This window comes from Amblyomma maculatum, chromosome 10 (genome assembly GCF_055883805.1).
Source record: "Amblyomma maculatum isolate TAMU_Amacu chromosome 10, ASM5588380v1, whole genome shotgun sequence".
NCBI classification, from domain to species: Eukaryota; Metazoa; Arthropoda; class Arachnida; order Ixodida; family Ixodidae; genus Amblyomma; species Amblyomma maculatum.
In genome coordinates, this window is record NC_139353.1 from 123428121 (window position 1) to 123453201 (window position 25081).

A 25081-nucleotide genomic window follows, 5' to 3' on the forward strand; every position below is an offset into this window, starting at 1 on the left:
TCGCCTTCCTCACTCAGCGCACCGATCGCAAATGCGTAAATTTACCATACTAGCGGGCCCCGCCGGGGTGGTGCAGTGGTAAGACGCCCGACTACTGTGCCGGAGTTCCCGGGTTCGAACCCGACCGCGGCGGCTGCGTTTCGATGGAGGCGAAACGAAGAGGCGTCGTGTGCTGTGCGATGTCAGCGCACGTTAAAGATCCCCAGGTGGTCGAAATTACTCCGTAGCCCTCCACTACGGCTCCTCTTTCTCTCTTTCCACTTTCATTCCCACCCTCCTCCCTTCCCCTACGGCGCGGTTCGGGTGTCCACATAGCAAGTGTGACAGTTACTGCGCCTTTCCCTTCCTGTGAACCAATTTAACTTTAACTTACCATACTAGCGGAACGTATCTCGGTGCTGCCATAGATGCAATCTGACGAATAAACGAAATTAGGGGGACACTTACGCTTCGCTGTTGAGTTCATGACGCGACAGCAGACGCTCATGGAAAAGACCATTATCAATTTAAAAATATATACTTTTTTTTTTATTATCCCCGGCCAGGGGAGAACATCACCGGTAAGCTCGAACGCCGCTTCTTGAAGCTTGATGTGTCAACGGAGCGCACTGCTCGTGTTATGTAACTTCAGGATACTATCCACCAAAAAGGGTATGAAGCAATAGCGTTTCACACACACATTTTATGCTTAAATTATTTATACACCGATTGTTAGCATCCGCGACCATTGGCTTCTCATTCTAAGCATTTTGACACCTTGGTGCCTTCCTTTTTTCGTTGCATTTTTTAATTATTTCAAATATTTGATAAATTACACACTGAATTTTCTTAACCAGCATTATCAAGCATTCGGATTCATTCTCAACCTTTTGAATCCGTTGATTTCCTCTTTTTCTAATTTTACATTTCTTAATTTCAGGTTTTACTTGATCAATTAACGCTCTACACTTTTTGTAATAGCGTCATTGAGCATTGCGTTGTCATTCTGAGCAATATGTGACACCTTTGAACTCCCAGTTTCGATTTTTCATTTTCTTTTGAGTTACTTTTATTCATTAATTGATCAATTACACGCACAATTATTCATTAGCATCCGAAAGCATTGAATTTTTAGTTTGAGCAATTTGACACCTTAGAAACCCTCATTTTTATCCTTCTATTATTTTGCCTAATTCACCAATAACACATTGTATTTTTTTTAAGTGGCATCATATGGCTCTCAATTTTGCTGTAAAAATTTTGACGCCTTTGAGGCCCCTTTTCCGCATTCTTTCATTTTTTGTGTATTTTGTCAATTACAGTGATTTTATCAACTCATCATCATCATCATCGCATGTCACACACCATTCAATCGCCAGCAACTGCATATTACTGTAATATTACTATAATACGAGTTTAAACGAGAAAGCCTTTATAGGCTCAAGAGTGTGCGTCCGTCCGTCCCAAGAACGAGCCACACTCGACCTGTCAAGCAAATGACGGCGGCGAGGAGCCCGTGTGCTGTGCGATGTCAGTGCACATTAAAGAACCCCAGGTGGTCGAAATGTCCGGAGTCCTCCACTACGGCGTCCCTAATAGCCTGAGTTGCTTTGGGACGTTAAACCCCGCAAACCAAACCAAACCAAATGACGGCGACGTTATGCTTAACCTTTGTGAAAAAAAAAATCATCCTCCACAGGGAATCGAAATCCTACCCTCATCTCTAGCCAAGCGAGTTAACCGACTCAGCCACGCTAGGCTTGTGAGAACATATTGAGTTGTGTTGAAGGTTTTTTATTCAGAAAGAAGGCTCATGGCCATGGATGGGGGTAACCGAGAGTAGGCAGAGTCTTCAGTGTTTGCACTAGTCGTCAGTCATCTCCCATTGTTGTAACCAGGCCACTAAGGGAGCCATACTTGGCAAAAAAGTTACGAGGGACTTTAGCTACTGAAGTAGTGTAGGGCGAAAGCCTGAGTGCCGCATTCTGCTAGTGAACTGGCACTAATCAGTAAGTAATTAATTAATCAGCCAATAACAATTTCATTTGTTGTAATAAGTAATTACTGAATTACCTAATTAGTAATTATTTAGTAACTAAATAATTACTTGTTGGCAATTGATCATTTATTGCCATATGACCATATAAGGCACGCACTCGCGCACACTGTGGTGGTGCTCTGTGATTGGTCGAGACCACTATGACGTCATCCCGCCTCGTCTAATCAGAGCCGCCTCCAAAGAGGGACACATTTTGTCCACGACAGCATGAACCATTAAAGGCTTTCGTCTTAATATACCATGTGTGTTAGAGTGAGTTGCTAGAAGGGAATGGTAGTTCAGGTGGTAGGCTTCGATCTCGAAGCGTCCGATAGAAAAAGCAGGGCAATCCCAGAAAAGATAGGATATGCCGCCGCGAGTTACAGTCGTGCAGACATGGCACGTAATCATTTCCTTTGTTTGCTGAAGCCAGCGGGTCATAATAAGTGGCCTGTACGCCGCGCGGGAAATGAGCTAATCCAAGGTCTCTGTACATCGGGTGAGATTGGTCTTAGGCGTAAAAGGTGGGTCGGGTGTGGCCACCTGCATTCGGTGTGGCACCTGACTGAGGCTGTGAAGACTGGTCCATGTATACTACATAAGAGCAAGAGAAGGGGTGTGCTGCCCGCCCAAGGCCAAGTAAGGATGAAGCAAGGGTGGTGGAGAGGTAAACGTGAATATGCCACCTGGCATGGCAACTGCTGCGTGTGCCTGCATTGCCGCCTGATTATAGTTCTCCTTGTCTACCGCTCCTGTCGTTTCTACGGCAAGAATGTATGGCAAAAGTGGTGCGCTCGGGGTGACAACCTTCCAACGTGATTGTTAATAGGGCGATTTTTTAAACCTATACCACCCACACTTGTGTAGCAAATCTCCTATAACTCCAATGGTTTTTTGCTACATTGGTGTACCTAGTGTAGGTTTAAAAAAATGGCATATTGAAACCGCTGCCGCTGGCGTCATGGCACGTCTTAGCAACCACGTGACGTCATGGGGGAGGGCGGCGGCACGATGATGTTGTTAAAAGAAAGAGGTGGCGCAATTGAAAAAAAAAAAAAAAAAAAAAAACTGCCTCCACCATCTGATAGACCTTGAAATGCAAGAGCGCCAGCTTATGGCAGTTTTAGTGTTTACAGCATTTGAGATTGCAGTATGATTTGAATCAGGACTCAGAGTTTAGATTTCTTTAATCACCATTTTCACAACGTCTTAAACCCACGATTGCATTGCTTTCTTTAAATATTGCAAGCATCGCTTTCAACACAGTCTTCATCATTATAGCCTCATCTTCACTTCGTAATCTATCAGCGTTGTCATCTATCCTCGTTTGACATAGACCTTGTCGAGGCGAATCGTTTGGTACCACCCGCATGTATCTACGGCCAGTGGTTCTCAAGATACATACCCTTCTCCCAACTCGAAATTTGACCATTTTGCACCCCCAAAGGTCCAAGGTAAGACTACCTCATCACAGCGACATTATTAGACTATACACCATTTCATACATCATGTGCAACACTGTCAAAGATAGAGAGCTTTTTTTTACGCTCCCCGTACCCGTGGTAACAAATAGTGCTTGCTCCTGACGAGAGGAAATAATTGTTTTGTCCGCAAGCTTAATAAATATTACATTTGCCATCGACTTGATAAAAAACACCTTTTTTATAGGGGAAGGGATCGGAATCGGTCAAATTATATGTTTTGTTTGTCGTTTTTGTTCGTGTCGTGTTTTTTTTTATTCCCGCAACCCTGCCAGCTGTGCTCTTCGCGCTGCGCTGTCTGCGAATCTCTTATAAGAAAATGGCATCCAACGCAGCCACCTCGACCAATGTCACTAGTAAAACTGACCTCTACCACCTATCCGGAGCAAATGTTTTGGAACATTCGGCCTCCGAAGATGTCCAGGCACGAGAAGCAAGTTGTTATAAACGTGTATGCTCATAACAGAGCCCATTTCCGTAGACATCAGCCCGGGATATTCTGAGTGTTGTGAGCGAGGATAGGGGAGTGTCTCCACGTAGCGTCGCAAAATACGAGGTGGAATGCCTGTGTGTACCACTGAAGTCTTCGAAGAAAAGACTCCGACACGTGAAGATCTCTAGTTCACACAGGGTAATGCGTGACAGCGTCCTGGTGCATGTTGCCTGCCTAAATGGAAGTGGTATGTACACGAAGAGATGCCCACGCTGGACAGTGTTCAAAGGGAAAACGAAAACCTGCCGAACTTGAAGAAAACCACCTCGTACAGGTTGTTGAAGTACATTGGCTTCGCATTGGAGAAAACGAAACGGAATTTTGCTCTTCTCGGTCGCATTGAGTTACGTCTGCCGTCGGAAGTACCTGCCGACGGTTAATCTGCCTTTTATGACTCGAAGCAGGACATGCATTTTCAGGCATAAAGAAAGTCGAAGAAAATTGAATCATTACAAATTTGACATTTGTATAGTCTGAGGACAAGGAATCTAAAAAAACAAACTGCTCATACGAAGTGCGCCGCGCTATTCCACAACAGAGAGCCTGTCAGTCCCGGGCCTTCTTAAGACCTCAACCCGCTGCTCTGTTCGACGGACGGAATCGTTCATGACAAACCCGGTACCGTGAGAGAGGTACAAGAATGAAAAATGCCCTCGGTCATAAAGAAACTAAATTTTCAGATGGCGTGTTTCGTGAAGAAAACACCATCAACTCGGCCCGTATTGAAGCTGTTCTGAAGAACAAAAAAATATTTAAATTTCTTATGTTGAGTTTGCTGCCAAGTACAAAATGCTATTTTTTTAAATTCGCGAGCTGAATTCGAACCTACGAACTCGAAGTTCTCTGTCATGTCAAATACCAAATGCTGAAAAAAACTGGCAGGGGGTTAGCTCGGCTATGCTAGGATATACGTAGCTCCGTTTACCAGACTGAGCTTGTTGTGGTCACGTATATTTAGCAATGAGAGATATTGGGTATACAAATCTTTTATTAAGGCGAATGCCTTCAATGGCTCATCGTTGTCAGCAGGAGCTGTCGGCAGAGGCTGTCACACTTTCCAGAAAACACAATATATGGGCACTGGTAAACAGTAACTTATTGAAACGTAGTTACCGGTTAATTGGTTGAGTAGTAATGAGTAACATACTAGTAAGACAATTATATAGTTTGCTAATTAGCCAATGAAGGAATACGCCTGAAGCATGCAGTCAGCAGCCCCTCGCGACTGAAGCTGTACCAAGCACCACGATTATGTCACACCTTCACTATTACTAATGGCTAATCAGTCACTGACAAGAACTAAATAATGAATAACTAGTCAGTAACTAGTTCTAATTAGTCATTAATCATGACTAAAGAGTGATAAGCAATGACAGAAGACTATGACGCCATTCCATGGTGACGTCATCGGCCATGAAGTCATGATGACGTCACATCCGGGCATTTCTATTAACCGGGAGTGATAATGACGTCACATTCGGTCATCAAGTGAGGACTAATGATGAAGTCACCAGGCGATTCACCCAGAATACCACAAGGAGTGAATAGAAAAGTGAGCAGTAGCACCGTGGAAAAGAGCAAAATAGTTGAGAGCACAAAACGTCGCCTACGTAGACGCTGCAAGAGGCCGATCGGGGACGGCAGTCGCCGCGATAGTCGATGGTGCCGGCGCACCAGTCGTCTCTGCAACCATCCAGAGCAGAAACATAGACGCGACTGAAGAGGTCGCAATGTCGCTAGCTTGCGTCGGAACGAAGGCTAGATTGATCCTTAGCGACAGTAAAACTGCTCTCTGGAATATCGGAAAAAGCAGGGTCTCGCAAGAAGCCACCCGCGTTCTATAAGCTTCAGCTAAAATCGATTGCAAAATTACCCTAATTTGGTCCCAGCACACACGTAGGTCCGCGAGATCTCTACTTCCGGGCAAACGCGAAGCCACCAGACGGCTAGGAGATTGACAAACGTTTGCAGACCTATATAGAAATCGTCAAAAATTATAATTAGGAAGACGTCTGATGCCACCACCGGATCGCAGTTTAAATAATAAAGAGGTCATCGCCTGGCGGCGATTATAAGCCGGAAACTTCCCAAACCCTGTGTGGTTGTTTAACGCCCAGATAGATGAGAGAAAAAAAAATTATAAATGTAAAGCCTGTGAAGCGAGGGGGACCCTCGACCATACACTTTGGGAATCCCCTACGTCCCCGGACTCTAGGGACATTAGAGAAGCCTGAGAAAACCTGCTGCGAAGCGACGTCCCCGATGACCAGCAAAGAGCCATCCGCCTGACAGCTGAGGCCACGAATAACTAATGTATGTTCGCCAGTCCTTCGTTGCGAAGATTCCAGCGCCCGTTCTTCAGGCCGGCGTGCCAGGAGCGGCGAGTAGGGGTCCTCCTAAATCGTTGGAAAATAAAATTTTAATCAGTCAATCAAACACGCATGTACGAAGCTGACCTTGCCGGGCATTCGATCAAGGCGTCCGTGCGGCACCTTTCATTTGGCGCTGGGGAGGAAATGGCGATGGCTATAGCTTGCGCAGGCACAAATACAAAATTCATCATAAGCGACAGTAAAGAGCCAACCACATGGAGCGAACTTTCTCTGCGAACTTCATGCGGCGTGACGGAACGCCGACGCACAGTCGCCGTGCCGAACCACATGCAGCGAAAAACCGACAGCGTCGGCAGCGTCGGCGCCCAAATGAGAAAACGCACGACCTGGGATCGATTCAACAACGCACTTTTCACACTAAATGACATTTCAAGAGCACCATATAAATAAGCTAACGTCTCAAATTGCGTCCGACAGCGCTTGTATACTGCCTCCTATAGTGTACGTCCGACGCCGTAGCAACAGCGTACTGCAGGCGCGTCTCTCCGAAGAAGGGTTTGGCCAGTGTTGGACGGAACGTCGAAAAAGCTCCCTCTTCAGCTGCATCATCAGAGTAGGCAAAATCGCAACGCTTACAGCACCTTATGTCAGGGCCTTAGCAAAGCAGTGCCGTCTTTCAAAGCTTTACCGCAGTTCCATATGATGTGAAGGATGTCCGAGACTTCACCGCATGCAGTGCATGTGCTATTTTGAATTTTTCGGGCAAGATTTTGTGTTATGTACTTTGCTAGGTTTGGGAATATCCTGGTCTGCATGTTCCTCCATGTTACTGCCTCCTGTCTACTGAGGTGTTTGTGTGGTTCTGCGTATCGTTTTCTTTCTAATTTGAAGTATTGTGTTAGTTCCCCAGGAGTTGAAGGCTCTGGGGCAGCTGGCGCAGGTGTCCGGAAAGTATGCTCTCGGGCTATCCTGTCGGCAGCCTCGTTGCCGTTAATTCCCTCGTATGCCGCTATCCACAGGATTGCTTGCTTCATGTTGCCCGTCTTCTTCTCCTACTCCATTATTCGGTGTGCCTGTTTGCATACGCGTCCCAGGAGGAAGGTACGACAGGCCTTTTGGGAATCGCTGAGTATTATGTGTTTTCTACTTTGGCTGCTGGCGTGGTTAACTGCAAGGGCGATAGCAACTTCATCTGCATCGTCTATGTAGTTGTTGATCTTAATCGATGAGCTGGTCACCTCTCTCCCGGTGTGGCAACTGTTGTGGCTACCGCCGCTTTTCTCCCCTGATATGGACTAGCGTTTGCATAGAGTATGTCGCTCTTGTTTCTAATGATGTTGTTTTGTATGTGGCGACTTTTGGCTTTTCCTTTCTCGCTGTTGTGTAGGGGGTCCATGTTTTTGAGAATTGCAAGAACCTGGTATTCAGCTCTGCTTTCGGGAGCGAGGTTTTCTCTTAGGTGGTTAGTTTTCTCGTAGATGGGTCGTACCATGATGTTCAGTAGGTATCTACCAATCCGACTTTGTTCTAATCTGCGTTTTTGGCAGACCAGGATTGCTCCTTTGTGTTCTTCGTAGGTGGCCGAGATGGCCCATTTCCATTAAAGCCTCATTCGATGCATGACTTGGCAATCCGAGTGCTATTTTATAAGCTTTCTGAAACTGCGCATCAATTTTCTGTGATTCCGTTCTGGTGACGTTGGGGTACGGGAGGCTATAGGTCCAGCGGGGGCTATCATCGCCGTTACCATTCAGATCGCGTCCTTCTCCTTTAACCCTCTGTTCTTCTTTGCTATTCTTCGAATCATGCCACAAACCTGACTGGTTGCCCGATTCAGTAGCTTGATTGTGTGCGCTCTTTCCCCGTGGCTCTGTAGCCCCATACCTAGTATCCTCAAGGTTTTTACTTCTCTTATTTCTTGGTTTTGAAGTCGGATATGAATACGCTCTGCCTTGAAGTTTTTCTTGTGGATTCTAACTCGGTTTCTTTTTCAGGGGCGCATTGCTTGCCGTTTCTTCTTGCAATTTCCTCAATGCCATCCAGGGCTCTTTGCAATTTATCTTCCTTTTCTCCCGCTGATCCTGTCATCGTCCACACCGTAATGTCGTCGGCGTAGAGTGCGTGACGAATTCCAGGTATGCTTTCCAATTTCCTCGCTGTCGGCACCATGGCCAAATTAAAGAGAAGGGGCGAGATGATGGATCCCTGCGGGGTTCCTTTCCAGGCAGGTGCTCTTTCGTTGGTCCTGATACCGCCGACACTTATCGTTGCTGTCCGGATGCTGAGAAAGTCCCAGACGTAATTGTACGTTCTCTCCTCGCACCCGGTTTCCGATATGCTATCGAGAATTTCTTTGTGGCTGATGTTGTCAAAGGCACCTTTAAGGTCCACCGCGAGGAGTATACCTGCGTTTTTGGCTGATATTCTGTCCAAGATTTTGTGCTTGATTTGCAGCATCACGTCTTGTGTTGACCAATTGTTCCTGAAGCCGAACATCGAGTTCGAAGAAGCTCCTGTATGGAGGCGCTTGCCAACTAATACGTTCATGATTCCGGTCTTGGTGTACCATGTTTATCCATAGACGAGAGACCATGACAGATGCAGTGATTGTAGGGCGACCTTCGACCACATAATATGGGAATGCTCGCACTCTCCCGGGGTGGGAAAAATATGCTTAGTAGAGAGAACTGAGAGACCCTGCTGCAATGCTCTGACCCTGAGCTGCAGCAAAACATCGTCCACCTGGCGGAGAAGGCTGCCATTCGCCAAGGCCTGCCAGCCAGCCTGTAACTGGGCGGCCCCCGTATCCCAGGACAACGTACCGGAGGCGGGGGTAATTGGCTTCTTCTGGTGGTAAATAGTTTTTAAATCAATCAAAATCCTCGAACGCTTCACTACATAGCATTTAGAAATAGACGCAGTACAGCAGGCATCAGCGGCGTTTCAAAATGGTTGAAAGCAAAGAAAAGGCGCGGTACACCAACCGAGGTGTACAAAAAATGAAGGTGGAAGTGAAAAAGGAGAGAAGGAGATGCCATTGTGGAAGGCTTCGGACCACTTCGCGACAGACGCTTTCGCTTCATCACACTTTAGTGGTCTAAAGTGCCCCTAGAATGTTTTCTCATTTCTCTTCACAGAGACGAAGACTGCCCGATTATCTGTGAAGCAGAATGTGATTTCAATTTTATCTATACAGTATTTCGATTTGGCACAGTCTCCAAACGCAAAATCTCATATATTGAATTACTCACCGATATCATGTCCATTTGGTGGCACAGTCTCTCACACACACTGTACACATTCGTCCAAACGGATTGTTCACAAAGTCTGCTTCAAATGTCCGAGTAGCATATGCACTTTCGTAAACTCGAAAAGAGTCACCAATCACACGACGTGCCTTCACATCCTCTTCTCTTGGTTCCCGTTGACTGAACTCTTCCATGGACCCAATCTCGGCTTTTATACGCCGTCTATTACACCCGGCATTTTGCTATCACCGTTTGGCAAGCCGTTCCAGTCTCTGTTCGGGCGTCTACGCTGCTCTCTTCTTAGCCTTCTTACGCTCATTCTCTCTTGGGGCAAATACGGACGCAGTACACATCCGTACTCAGTGCCCATCTCGAATAGCTGAGAATGGAATGAGGCGGGAAGCGTCATCTCGTCTCTCTGTGTAGGTTAGTGATTTCGGCAAAACTCAAGGGGGCCTCGGCCAAGGCCTCTGCATCCACAGAGCCACCCATCCGGTTTGTTAGACCGCGGGCTAGTCGGTCGACCCCTTCGTTCCCACAGTTTCCCGCTTGGGCGGATACCCAGACTAAGTGGATTTTGTGATCGGGAGTGCGGCCGCATAGTATGCGTGCGGCGGTTGGGCAGATAAGGCATTTAGAATAATTTTGAATGACACGTTTAGAATCACTAAGGACTGTGCGTACGCCGGTCGGCGATGGCTAACACGATCGCAGTTTCCTCCGTCGCGGTGGGAGAGGGAGCGCTAACCGTGGCAGCAATAACAAGTGTGGAGTGTGGCGTGGCTACGCATGCGACATAGAGATTGTCACTTTGTCTCGCTACGTCCATGTAGCATGCATGGTCGTCTGTAAGGTAAGTGGTGTCAAGTGTCACGGCCTTGATTCGATGGCACGTGTCGTGGCGCCTGGCCAGCTATTTTTGGGAATGGAGTTTACTGTGAGGCGGCTGTAGACTCCTATAGGAAGGGGAGCTGCGTGGTATGTATCCCCGATAGGAGTTACGTGCAGGCGGTAAAGTATAAGGCGGCCATACCTGGTGCGTAAGAGGCGGTGAATTTGGCAGATTTTATGTGCTTCGATGAGTTCTGCAAGTGTTGTAGACGCCCAGGTGGAGAAGTCTCTGTGTACTAGCACATTGGGGCAGTCTAGCGCCGCCCTATACGCGGAACGGATTACGCTGTCCACTGCTTCCACATCCTTCTGGCGTAGGTGGTAGTGAGGGTAGGCATAGACAATGCAGCTAATTATAAAATTAGAAAAGCCTTGCTTATCCTACTAAGGTCCTCCTCTTTCATGCCTCGGCGGCGAGTGCCAATGCGCCAAATGAGGCCGTTAACCTGAAGGACTGCAGCCTCCCTTCTAACCTTCCTCCCTTCTCACAGTGTGGGACAGGTCTCCACATAGCAGCGGCCCCGCCGGGGTGGTGCAGTGGTAAGACGCCCGACTACTGTGCCGGAGTACCCGGGTCGGAACCCGACCTCGGCGGCTGGGTTTCGATGGAGGCGAAACGAAGAGGCGTCCGTGTGCTGTGCGATGTCAGCGCGCGTTAAAGATCCCCAGGTGGTCGAAATTACTCCATAGCCCTCCACTACGGCTCCTCTTTCTCTCTTTCCACTTTCAATCTCACCTTCCTCCCTTCCCTAACGGCGCGGTTGCGGTGTCCACAGAAAACAAGTGAGACAGTTACCTCGCCTTTTCTTTCCTATAAATAAATCAGTTTAAATCTCCACATAGCAAATGTGACAGATACTGTAGCTTTTCTTTCCTATGAACCAATTTATCATTATTGTTTTTATTCTGGTTATTGGTAACTTTTTTACATTATTATTATTATTATTATTTCTACTACTATTATTATTAGTAGTATCATCATCGTCATTATTTTTATTATTATTATTATTATTATTATTATTATTATTATTATTATTATTATTATTATTATTATTATTATTATTATTATTACGCTCTGCATCATGACATCTCCGCTTGGCAAGACGACTGTTGTTTCGCGCATGAGCCCTTGCGACCGAACTGACAGACGGCAAAATGCGCCGCTGATTAGCGTAGTGTAGCTCTCGCTACAATAAAGAAAATTTCCACTGTCCGTCACGAGCCCCGGCCTTGAAATTTTTAAGCAGGACCTGATTATTTCCGACACCGCGGTGCCGACTCCTTAATTCGTCGCCGACGGCATTTCTGTCGAAGGAGCTGTATGAGCTATCGTTTAAAATAAAAATATAAAGTAAAAACAAGCGTCGCTCTATGTGCGAAATGCTAGCGCGTCAAGTATAGCAGCAACGCCGCTGTGTACTGAGATGCCCGACTACTGCGCCGGAGTACCCGAGTTCGATCCCGACCGCCGGCGGGGCGGACAAGCCAGGGGAGGTGGTGAAGGGTGGCGTCCTGGCCCTACAGAGCTGGGACGGTAGGACAACGCCGCTTGCGGCGGGGACTAGCCAGCCACCAATTTTTATCTGTTGTAGGCCGTCATTGAACCCGCCACCATGGACGACAGCTGCTGCGGCGCGCGTCTTTCTCTCCCTCTTCTTTTTCTTTTTTCTCTGCTTTCTCTTATTTGTCTGCCCGAGGCAGTGTAGGTGGCTCAGCTACAGAGCCAGTAGTAGGCCCGTGCATTTTCGTTTCCTTCTTCCTAAAGCCACAGCAACAACCGCCGGCGGCTGCTTTCGATGAAGGCGAAACGGATAGGCGTCCGTGTGCTGCGCGATGTTGGTGTCGTGGCTGTAGGAAGAAGGAAAAGAAAATGCACGGTCCTGCTACTGACTCTGTGGCTGAGCCACCCTGCCTACCTGATTCATACCTGATTGATTTATAGGAAGGGGAAGGCGCGGTAACTGTCTCACTTGTTTTCTTGTGGACACCGCAACCGCGCCGTAAGGGAAGGGAGGAAGGTGGGAGTTAAAGTGGAAAGAGAGAAAGAGGAGCCGTAGTGGACTGCGGAGTAATTTCGACCACCTGGGGATCTTTAACGTGCGCTGACATCGCACAGCACACGGACGCCTCTTCGTTTCGCCTCCATCGAAACGCAGCCGCCGAGGTCGGGTTCGAACCCGGGTACTCCGGCACAGTAGTCGGGCGTCTTACCACTACACCACCTCGGCGGGGCCCACCCTGCCTCATGCCGACAGAAGATAGAGAAGAAAGGAAAAGACGAGGGAGAGAAAGACGCGCGCCCTAACAACAGCCGTCGTCCACCACCGAAGCAATGGCGGGTGCAATGACGGCCTACAACAGATAAAATTCGGTGGCTGGCTAGCCCCCGCCGCAAGCGGCGTTGACCTGACATCCAGCCCCGTAGGGCCGGGAACTGACCGCTGGGCGATGCAAGTGCTCGCAAGTGCACACTGAAGATCCGCATGTGGTCGAAATTACTGCGAAGTCCTCCAATACGGCACCCCTCTCTCTTCCTCCGATTTTTCTCCCGCTTTTCTCCCTAGTTCGCCAACGCTCAGCGAGGCAACATTGCTTGTTTTGTAGGGATTAACGTCCCGAAGCAACTAAGGCTATGAGAGGCGCCGTCGCTCACAGCCACCACCTTTTCGACCACCAGGGTTTCTTTACCGTGCACTGACATCGCACAGCACACGGGCGCCTTGCTTTTCGCCTCCATTGCAAAGCGGCCGCCATTCAATCCCGCATCTTTGGCAACAGTAGTCGAGCACCGTAACCACTGCGCCACCCCGGCGGACAACGTTCAGCAGCAATAACAAAACAGGGTCAAATAGTTCGCTTCGACACTTTGTGTCCTAGCGTGCACAAATTTGAAAACGTTTAACACCTGTCAGTGCACTGCTCCTAAGCTTCGAAACCGAAGGTAAAATACCTGGGTTCTGTAAAGGAACTCGTGCACCTGCACCACCCAAGCCGGGATTTTTGCAGATAAATCTTAAATATACCGTTAAAGAGCCTATTTCGCTTCGACAACTAGATGTTGCTTTTCGTGGAGCGTATGGCTGTTTTCTGGCAGATCCGACAGATTTCAGCACAAAGCGAAAGCGTAGAGGGATACCTACGCTCTGCCACTAAGCGTATGATATTGGTTCACAGGAAAGGAAAGGCGCTGTAGGTACCTCTCACAATTGTGTTCGGTGGGCATCTGACGCCCTTTCCTCCCTTCTCTTAGGCAGCGCGTCAAGTGCCCACCGAACAATTGTGACAGGTACAGCGCCTTTCATTTCCTGTGAAGCAATATTATTTCAAATAATAGCAATAATAATAGGTTTACATGAAGAAAAAGGCGCAGTACCTGTCACACTTGTAACTGTAGACACCTGAACCGCGCCGTAAGGGAAGGGAGGAAGGTTGGAGTGAAGGTGGATAGAGAGAAAGGGAGCCGTAGTGAAGGGCTGCGGAGTATAGTAATTTCGACCACCTGGGGATCTTTAACGTGCGCTGACATCGCACAGCGCACGGAAGCCTCTTCATTTCGCCTCCATCGAAACGCAGTTGCCGCGGGCGGGTTCGAACCCGGGTATCGGCGGCTGCGTTTCTATAGAGGCGAAACGAAGAGGCGTCCGTGTGCTGTGTGATGTCAGCGCACGTTAAAGATCCGCAGGTGGTCGAAATTACTATACTCCGCAGCCCTCCACTACGGCTCCTGTTTCTCTTTTTCCACTTTCATTCCCACCTTCCCCCTTACGGCGCTGTTGAGGTGTCCACAAAAAACAAGTGAGACAGTTACCGCGCCTTTCCCATTCCTATAAATCAATCAACCCGGGTACTCCGGCACAGTAGCGACGTTTTGAAATTCGAGCACGCATCGAAGCGAACTATTTGGCCCCGTTTTATTATTGCTGCTGCAATGTTGCCTCGCTAAGCCTCGACGAACTCCGGCCCGTGCAATGCACCGGCGCTGCAGAGTCTGCACATGATCATCTAGAAATACTTGCCTGGCCAACTCGTAGCTAACGGAGAGGCGGTCTCTACGAGGCTGGCACACTCGTTTCTTTCGTGCCTATGACAACAAGCTGGAATTGGTGGCTCTACTTAATTCTCTCTCGGCTGTCTGTTGCCCTTCTTTAAGGCGAAAGCATTTAAGGGCTCTTTTCGTGGCCAGAATGATGTCCGTCCGTAACGCTTTAGTTTGATGACGTCATCAGTAGTGTATTATGCCATGCCTTGAAATAAATGATGGCGTCATCAGTGTGGTATGTCGAACCTTGAAATTAATGTTAATGTCATCAGTGGTGTAATATGTCGTACCTTGAAATTTATGATCACGTTATTAGTAGTGTAGTATGTCGTACCTTGAAAGGAATGATGACATCAAAAGCGGTGTAGTATGTCCTACCCCGCCGGGAATCCGATTCATGCATCCGTGTGGCGCATTTCATTTGGCGCTTCCTCGAAAGACGCACCACAGCACACAGAAGCAGACGCAGTACAGCAGGCATCAGTGGCACTTCAAATCGGTTTACTGGAAAGACAAGGCGCAGTGTCTGTCACAAACTTCGAGTTTTTTGTCGACACTGCATTGGATTATTTTGCCTTGCAAAGTAAACCTGTGGTAATAAAGGATGATTTCAATATTAATATGCAAAAACAATCTCATGCTGTGAATGAATTTGTTGATATGATATCGGCCAATGGTGTTTATAACATTATCAGCTGTTTTGTTTAAAGGCGGTGCTGTAAATATCATCAGTAATTATCGACCTATCCCAGTTCTCCCGTTGTTTTCCAAAGTAGTAGATAAAGTGATTATTACTAGAATCACTAACTATCTCAATAAACATTACTTAATCTCTTCAAGCCAATACGAATTTCAAAAAAATAAATCCACTGAATGTGCTTTGCGTAGTATCCAGGAAAAGCTTATGAAAATAGAAAATAATCTGTACACATTAGGTATTTTTCTAGATTTCAGTAAAGCATTCGATTCAATTAAACATGATATACATCAAGCCATGATATACTTCTTAACAAATTGCCATTTTATGGAATACGAGGGGTTCCACTTAAATTATTGCAAATTACCTTTCATGCCGCCCTCAATATGTTGTTGTCAATGATTTCACCTCCGAGTCTGATTTGATTACATTTGGGGTTCCCCAAAGGGCAATTTTAGAACCTACCTTGTTTCTTCTGTACATTAACGACATTTTATCTCTACCAGAAACTCCTCCTATTATCCTTTACGCCGACGATACAAGTGTATTTTTTTTTTTCAGCAGAAAACTTAGACTCCTTAATTCCACATGTAAATTTATGGGTTGAGAATTTATTTGATTGGCTTATTGCAAATGAGCTAGCATTAAATCTTGACAAAACGAAGAACATTGTGTTTACTCCAGTTAACAGGGCTGCTAATAGTAGTAATGAAATGATATTTCAGTCGCGACCACTAGAACGTGTTTCAGAAATCAATTTTTTAGGCATTCAGTTTCACGAAAACCTGAGTTGGTCTTGTTATGTTCGCTTCATTAAACGCAGTGTTGCACTGTGCATCGGTATGCTCAATCGGTTCCGTTTACTGTCGCCTCGTTATCTGCGGCATCAGCTCTATTTCAGAACTGTTCACTCGCGGCTACATTACTGCCTGCTTGTATGGAACAGCACTTCGAGGACAAATATGGAAAGCCTCTATTTATTACAGAAAAAAGGTTTCCGCTTTATCGAAAACCTATCACGACGTGACTCGACATCATTACATTGTAGGCCAAATCGAATTCTGGATATTGAGTCATTATTTAAGCTGCGATTATCAGAGGTTGCTTTTCAGATTTTAAAAGCGATCCATCACTATTCATGTTCAAATATACAAAACATGATAGACATTACGAATTTACGAAAACCATTTTTATCAAGAACAACTGCCGGACGAATCATGGCAGACAATTATTCAGTTGGCAAATTCCTAACCTCTGGAACCTCTATCCTGACCTGAATGATCTCATGAAAACCTGTTCCTCTCTGCCTGCTTTCCGAAAACAGGTAAAGATTTTCTTCTTTAGTGATTTTCTTGAGCGAAAGCAGCGTGAACGAGTTTAAACCAGCTGGTGCGTGAAAGCAATGCATTGTTCGCATATTATACGTTATGTGGAAGATTAAGTTCTTCTGGAATGTCTTTGTTTTCACTCTCTCAAGTTAACGTATTCACTTGTACTACTTTTTTAAAACAAAGGTGTTTTATTTTTGTCAAGTAAATCTATCCGCGAGTATTGTTTGTTTTGCAACTAAGGTGTTTTCTTTTCTCATTGCAATATGAAATTCCTTGCCGTGTTCTTGCTGTGTTCCAAGCTTGCTATGTTCTTGCTGTGTTCCAATAAACTCTGTCTGTATGAATGCAGGGTGTCTAGGGCCCAGTAAGGCGACCACGCATGTCACCGTTAGCCCTCTTCACCCAGATAATTCTGTCTAAATCAAAACAAACTCAAACTCCAACTTTAGCCAGTAGCCAAATCACTGGTAGCCAGTAGTCAAAACTGCGGCGGTCTCGCACTGCGTATGCCAGGCGTCCGTGCGACGCCTTTCATTTGTCACTTCCTCGAACGCCGCAACACACAGTATACAGTAGCAGTATCTGTAACAAAAAGGCGCAGTATCTGTCGCAATTGTTCTGTAGACACCTGAGCCGCATCGTAAGAGAAAGGAGGAAGGTGGGAGTGAAAGTGAGGAGAAATCGGAGCCGTAGTGGAGAGTTCTGGAGTAATTTCTACCCCCTGTAAGGGCCTCGACCTTACAAATACTAGGTGGGGTCGATAGTCAGAAACCCCATCTGCTGTTGCCGCCAGCCGCGCACGTCGCGTTAAGGCCCTTTGGGCCTGTAAGTACCAGCAGCTGAGCAGGGTCGCCTCCCAGTCCCCCCGGGAGGGTTTTGGGATGGGAGAAGGGATGGCAGGCCCACACCGTGCGGTAGGTTTCAGCCACCTCTGTCACTGGCCAGTACTGTCACTGGCCAGTGAATTGGGAGTCAAAATGTTGAAGTACTGCCGGGCACAGCATCGTGTTAGTGAAGAGGCGCAGTAGTAGCCTCTTGTTCGATATTCCCAACCCTTTGCAGAGGTTAGGGTATTTACGATGCGAGTTTTGATAGAAAGTTACGATGTCTTTGAAGGTGTAGGCCGGATTGGAATCGATCTTCTCGGTCGATTCGAGCTCAGAGGATACAGCCGGGAGAGAAGCCGGCGGCGGTCAGAATCGAACTAGGGTACCCCGGCACAGTAGACACGCAACTTAACCCTGCACCACCGCGGTGGGCCATCGCGAAAAATTCTTAAATTCATTTTAGGAAAGCAAAGGTGCGTGTATCTTTCACATCTCGGTGGAAACCTGACCCGTGCCGTAAGGGAAGGGAGGATGGTGAGAGCCAAAGAGGAAGAGGCGCCATGCTGGAGGGTTTAGGAATGACTTCGATCACCTGGAGATATGGATGGATGGGTGGAATATAGGAGCGTCCCCTTTGAAACGGGGTGGTAGCAGTAGCTATCATGCTCATTTTTCTCCATATATCTTAATTATTGATTTAGATTGGTTAACTAAACCATCATTCTATTTATTAAATTTTTGTTCCTACATTACTAACATTATGTCACTTCTCTGCTTTTAAGCCACCAATCTTCCAGTCGTTTTTGCTAGTTTCCACCGCCGGTTTATTCATCCGGCCACTGTTATCTATAAACCCCAGAGCTTCAGGAACAGTGATTGAGCCTGCATCAACTTCTGGATGGATACCATTACATTCGAGTATAATAGGGTCAATTGTTTCACTGGAGTTTCCACATACAGCACATGCGTCATCTCCATTGTTAAATTTCTTTTTGTAGCTACGTGTTCTAAGGCACCCTGATCTAGCTTCAAAAAGTAGGGCACTGCCTCTTGAGTTATCAAAGAAATCTTCCTTCCTGATCTGCATTTTCCACTTTTGGTATAATTCCACACTCTGTTTCTTTTCCATCGAATTTATCCAATGTTTACCTTCTGTGTTTTTCACCTTTTGCTTAATGCTCTTTATTTCTCCGTCCTTGTGACTAGCATACTTACTAGTTAGTTTAATAGTTCGTTTCCTCCATTTTGAGTCAACGCTTTTTAAGTACAGGTATTTAAATACTTTAGCTGCCCATCTGTTACTGTCCAATTTCCTCAGGCGTTCCTTCTATAATTTACTCTGAGCTTCCCGTACTTTTGGGCACAGTGCCAAAGCGTGCAAATCGGCAACGCGCTGCCGCGTTTCCAGCGGTGCTCATGCTTCAGATCACTGCACTTCTGAGTCTATGAACTGCTGCCTTTGCCAATGCAGTCACACAGCTGATGATACCACTTGTCCAATGAGGGCCGATGAGCAGAGTGTCCTAGACATTATTCAACGCGACAGGTGCTCGCGCTCAGAACCTTATGCCCTAGTAGCAAAACAACAAAGTGCATACGCAAATATTGTCCGCACCCCAGCTCCTGATGTTGAAGCCAGCTTAACAAAGTCTGTTGTTGCTGTAGTAGAGAAGGCTATTGCTGGGGTACTTGATCGCTTGATTAATACATTCAGCTATGCTTTGCAGAGCGTAATTTCCGCGCAGGCTGCATTGTCGTCCTTAGATACTCACCCCGTCTACCTGCTCAATTTCCTATCAAACATTAGATAACATTCAACCTACCTCCTCTTCTGCGCCCACGCCTGTGGAAGCAAACGATACTGACTCAATCCCTATTTCTACCGCATGTCAGTCAGATGCTGAGATGGCCTGTCCATCTCAGAAGCGTTGTGCTCCCTCTTCTCCTAATAAATCGGGCCATCCGTATGTCAAACCAAAAAAGTGCTCAAGGAACTGCAAAGAAAACGAATGTCTTAAAAGAGGCTGTTGCTGCCTCATGTTTAAAGCAATAATCATAGCGGGAATCTCTGTACTCCAGTGGAAGTGTCGCTCTATCTTATCTTCTTTCGACTACCTGCAGCACCTTATTCTTAAAATTATCGCTGATATTATCGTACTGCAAGAAACGTGGCTCTGGCCTAATCGCCCTTTCGCAGTTAAAAATTACCGTGCTTTTAGACCTGCTCGCCTACACGGCAGGGGCGGAGCGGAGGCTTGTTAACATTGATTTCAACAAATCTAGTTCATCGTGCTAAAGTGGTTCATGACTTTATTGGGCCTGATTGTGAGATACTTGCCGTTGATTTAATTGTCCCGCAGTGTGTCCCGGTCACAATTGCAAATATATACTTTCCCACAGGCGTCCGTAGGACAAATTGTTTAGTAGCTTTGCTGACAATTAATTCAAATGTAGCTTTTGCTGAGGACTTCAATTCCTATCATGTCATATGGGGTTTCAGAACAGACTATAGTGGGCAGTTACTTTGGTCTTGGTTGTCTAGAAATGCTGTTCAATGTTACAGTAGTCGCGCCTATACTTATGAGAGCAAATTCTCATTCAGCTATTGATTTAACATTAGCTACAAATGGTATTGGAGTATCATCGTGGTCTACAATAGACTTCGGTACGTCAAGTGACCACTACCCTATCACTTTCAACATTGCATGTAATTCGATTAGGTCAACTGGTACATCGTGCAAATTTGTCAACATTACCCTGTTCAAGAAATGTCTAGAAGAGGCCTTCAGGTCATCTGCCCCTTCTGATAAATCGAATCGCGGTCCTGAAATATTGTATTCAGCTTTAGACGCAACTCGGCGATCAGAGTTTACTGTTCAGCCTGCCATTAAAAACAAGACTCCTTCGAGCTGGTGGAATGAAGAATGCGAAAAACCCTATCGTCAGAGGAAAGCCGCATGGAAGCGCCTAGTCCATAATCTGTGCCCAAACAACTGGATTAATTACAAATTCTTTGCAGCTTCATTTAAAAGAACAATGTCCAAGACTAAGGAGAAATATAATGCGAATCTGAACACCTATTTGTCTATCCCAGTCAACCGGAAATCTATCTATAGATACATGGAACGTACAAAAGTGTTGCCCTCATTTCATACGACCCAGTCCGCTGTTTTGTCTAAAAAAGATGAATTAGATCATTTGGAATCAATTGCCCGAGGCCTTGCGGGGCGCTTTCAAGCTTGCACTACCTTTTCTTCAGCCCGATTGCAGTTTGGTACAAACTTCACTGAGGTAACTACATCTGAATTAATGTTTGTAGTTCATTGCCTGCAATCGGCTGCCCCTGGAGTTGACAGAATATCAGTTGCCATGCTGAAAATACTATTCAAAGACTTTGCTTCGGGCTTATTGGAGATTGTGAATTGGTCTTTGGAAAAAGCTTGGATTCCACAAGCTTGGAAAACATCGAAAATAATTTTACTACTGAAAGACCAGGGGAAAGGGTTTTATCTCGACAGCATTCGGCCGGTTTCTATCACTTCAAATTTAGTTAAGCTTATAGAACGAATAGTCTGCTCTCGTCTCACGGATCATGTTCTATCCTTCCAAGGCTTTAGCGAGGCTCAGACTGGATTCCGACGGGGATGCTCGATTTGGAACGGAGTCGTATTAGGGTTGCCACGAGGCAAAATGGGGCTTTCAGCTCTAGTTACTTTAGATATTGCCAAGGCGTACAACAGCAAAGAATACAGCATTTTGCTTCATAAGATAGCTGCTCTACATCCTCCGTTATACATCTTTGCGTGGATTAGAGAATGTTTAAAGGATAGATCATTCCTCTGCACAAAGATTGCATTAAATTTCAACACTTACACCCATTCAAGAGGTGTACCCCAGGGAGCAGTCCTGTCGCCGTTATTGTTCAATATACTAATACGTGACATTGCTTATTCACCCGGCCGTCAATGTTTATGCGTATGCAGACAATATAGCTTTTTTTGCTTCTGCCACAAATATTCACAACCTTATCATTTGCTGCAGGATTAACTAGATGCCCTGGAGAGATCTCCAGGGCAGTTAGCCTTAGGCTGGACAGCCTAAGCCCAACTTTAAATGTCAGCAAATGTGCCCTCCTAGTGTTCCCACGGACAACTCCCGTTAACATTTCCTTGTCTTATCATTTTGTCCTAATCCCTCAGGTTGATTCTATTAAATATTTGGGTATATTATACGACCCAGAGTTAGACTGGAGGCCTCAAATTAGAAGCCTTGTGCTTGAAGGTGAACGTGCCCTAGGCCGGTTGATAAGAATCAGCAATACGAAATATGGTATGCGTCGGGACACTCTGCTCTTGCTTTATAAGACCTACGTAGACCAATAATTGAATTCGGCTCCATTCTCTTTTCTGGGTGCCCAAGGTACAAGCTTGAACTCCTGTTTGTTTTGGAATGACAAGCTCAGTGGACAATGCTTTGCTTTACTTGGAAGCTCGGCTATCTAATCTAAATTCGCGGTGTCAGCTTCTAACTGTGCGAACAAATTTAAGGTCTTTGGAGCCTGTCCTTGGAGTGGCTAACCCCATATTTACTTCGATCCCATCATACTTCTTTGATAATATTTGGCCTAGGTATAAGCTCCCTCAGGTTGTGTTTATTTATTTTCTGCTGTCGAAACTTTCAGTATCAATAACCTCTTTAGTACACGTTAACCACCGGCGGCCTGATACTATAATCTCAATTGATGACACCCTCCCAGAGAACGCTAAGCATTTGTCTGCCAATATATTAAATGCCCTTATAGAGGTTTACCTAGACAATTTTCCGAGCCATACTGCCATTTTTACAGCTGCGTCTCAGTAGGATCAAAAAGCAGCTATTGGCACATACTCCCAGGCTCTTGACTGGAGTTATACATTTCGAGTCCCAGACTACACTCCAATTTTCGCTTCTGAGTTTCTGGCCATTGAGTTGGCTTTGACTAAAATCGCTAGTAATATTTCTAAGGTTATTCTTCTTTCTGACAGCCTATCCGTGCTGTCATCGCTCGAAAATTCGAAGGACACTCTGCTTTGCCGTTCCTTTTATTGTTTTCTTCCTCCTCACATTTCAGATTTGCGTTTTCAATGGGTCCCTGGCCACTGTGGTATCACATATAATGAAAGGGCAGATTTTTAGCAAAAACCGCTCTCAGCGGACCTTTTGTTCCATTCATACCTAATACCCTTTACTTAACTTTAGCACGATTTCAAAATTTCCAACGACTACATCACCTCATGAGCCTCTCCTTTCTGCGCCATATTACCAACTCCTCAGATGGCCTTGGCGTGGCCCCATGTGTGTTTCAAGGCTATGCGAAGTGTATATGACTCTCTAGCGCTTCAGATTATTGAAACTAAATCTGTATTTATGTCGTTCGGGGCTGCTACTAACCTCTGTGAGAGCTGTAAAGAAATTGAATCCATAGATCGTTTTTTACTCTTCTCCCGGAGGTTCGCATCACTCCACAAAATTTACTTAGCAACTACAGTTCTCCTCTCCTTGGGGGCAAGCGTCAAGGAATATGCCTTAAAACCAGTGTGCGATTCTATTCATGATTACATAATTTCAACAGGTAGATTCCGATGCTAGGTACGAATTCATTACTTTTTCTTTTCCTTTTTTTCCAAATTATAGTTAAACATCCATATTTATCTGAATATTGCAGTCCTTGAACATATATTTACAATCTACAATGCACCCTGGCCAATCCCCCGCCGTGGGTATGTACCATTTTGTCTGAACTCATCATCATCATCACCAGCTGGACCCTAACTACACCGTCACGGAAAAGGAGGGTCTTGCAATCGTGTAGGCCTTAACAAAGTTTTCCCCTATTTATATGGCCGCCGCTTCAATGTCATCACCGGTCACCATGCTCTCTGCTGGTTGGCTTCCCTGAAAGACCCTTCTGGACGCCTCGGTCGCTGGGCTCTTCGCCTTCAAGACTTTGATGACGTGATATACCGATCAGGAAGCAAACACTCCGACGCTGACGCCTAGTCGCGCTCGCCGCTGCCTTCTCCTGGACCCTCGGACTCGATATCCGAACCCTCCATTGCAGCCCATACTTCCAACGACCTGCCTTTTGAACAACGCCGGCATCCCTAGATATATTCGCTCCTAGACCTCCTCACCGCGTCCTTAACGCTTCATTCCCGCGAGCTCTTCGTTGACAAATCCCATTTTATAATCCGGGGTGGTCTGCTGTATCGCAAAAGCTATTGCCCGGTTGGTCACAAATGGCTCCTGGTCATTTCTCGCCATCTTTGCACAGAAATTTGTGCCCATCACCATGACGACCCGCAAAGCACACATGCTGGCTTATTGAAGACATACGTGTGTCTTCGCCAGCGGTACTACCGGCGGGGGATGTACAACTTAATCCGCCGCTATATTCGCTCCTGTACTGCTTGTCAGCAGCGGAAGTCGTCTCCACACCCGTCCGCCGGCCCATTACAGCCATTGCCTTGTCCAGCGCGACCCATCGATCGTGTCGGCCCAACCTCTATGACCCCCTTCCATCTTCGACAACCGCTGGATAATATTCGCCGTGGATCACCTCACTCACTACGCGGAGACTGCAGCCCTGCCTACGGATGAGATGTGATAGCAGCTTTAGTTTTCCACCAGGTAAGAAGGCCCCCAATCCCCGCCTCTGGCACCCAGGCCTAAGGGACGGGAGCCGAGACCTCGGCGATCAGAAGCAGGCAAACAGGTTTTGGCTCTTTGCGGCTTCTGCCGCTAGGCGGATGGCTTGTTGCTGTGGAGCAGAGACCTCGCTCCTCAGCAGGGCCTCCCAGGCGTCTCTACAACTCATATTTGTTTTAGCCCCTGGCGAGCTAGCACATTCCAAGATTATATAGTCGAGGGTCCTTCGCTCCCCACAGTGCTTGCTTGCATTTATCGTTTTTTCTATCGTCCATCTGGACATAATATGCCCAGACCGGATTTACAAATTTTCCAGCTTGCAGGCGCCGCCTTGCGACTGCCTCCCTATTGTTTAGACTTTTATCCGGTGGTGACACCAATCTGCTGCTTAACCTGTTTTTTGAGGAATCAACGTATAATTTTGCAGAAGCTCGTCCATGTTCCGGCAGTCGGGCTACTGCACAGTTGCCCGGAAGTAGAGAGCTCGGGCTAACGTGTGGGCCGCTTCGTTGCCAGGAACGGACATGTGTGCAGGGCTCCAAATTAGGCGAAGTTTCATGCTTAGTCGTCTACTGGCCAGAATCCTTGCCGCTTCTGGCGAGACCCTACCCTTTCCAAAATTCCAAATAGTCGTTTTGCTATCGCTGATTGTGAAATTGGCTTGCGTTGCGACGCAAGCGCGCGCTTTTGCAACTTCTTCAGCCGTTTCGGCGTTGCGGCAACTAATGGTGGCGACTGATACTAGAGCATCTCGGCCGTCGACCACCGAGGCGACCGCCGCCCCTGTTTTGCCACTTGCCGCATCCACGTACGCAACCGACTTGCTGTCCATCGAATCGAAGCGTATGATTAGTGCTTCTGCTTTCTTCTCCCTCCTCTCTGTGTTGAATATGGGATGCATGTTACGAGGGAGGGGGGGAATGATTATATTTTCTCTGCAGTCCTGTGGGGCACTTGATTTTTTTCGTAGTCCACTATCTGTCTGCAGGCCTACCATTTCCAGCCCGTGGTCGTTCGACTTAATCTTTCCAGCTGCG

General features: G+C 46.5%; 1 protein-coding gene across 2 annotated transcripts in view; it reads right to left on the reverse strand.

Moving 5' to 3' along the window:
* The window catches only part of LOC146177390 (protein stum homolog), a 316488-nt gene that overhangs the window by 195429 nt on the left and 95978 nt on the right, over positions 1 to 25081 (reverse strand). The window contains exon 4 of one of the 2 annotated variants that reach the window (XM_084580445.1): positions 14837 to 15006. The exons of the other annotated variant lie outside the window; for it this stretch is intronic. Coding sequence (XP_084436571.1) covers positions 14837 to 14901 — 65 coding nt within the window. The 5' untranslated portion in view covers positions 14902 to 15006. The remainder of the gene's footprint in view (positions 1 to 14836; positions 15007 to 25081) is intronic. 2 annotated transcript variants of the gene reach the window in all.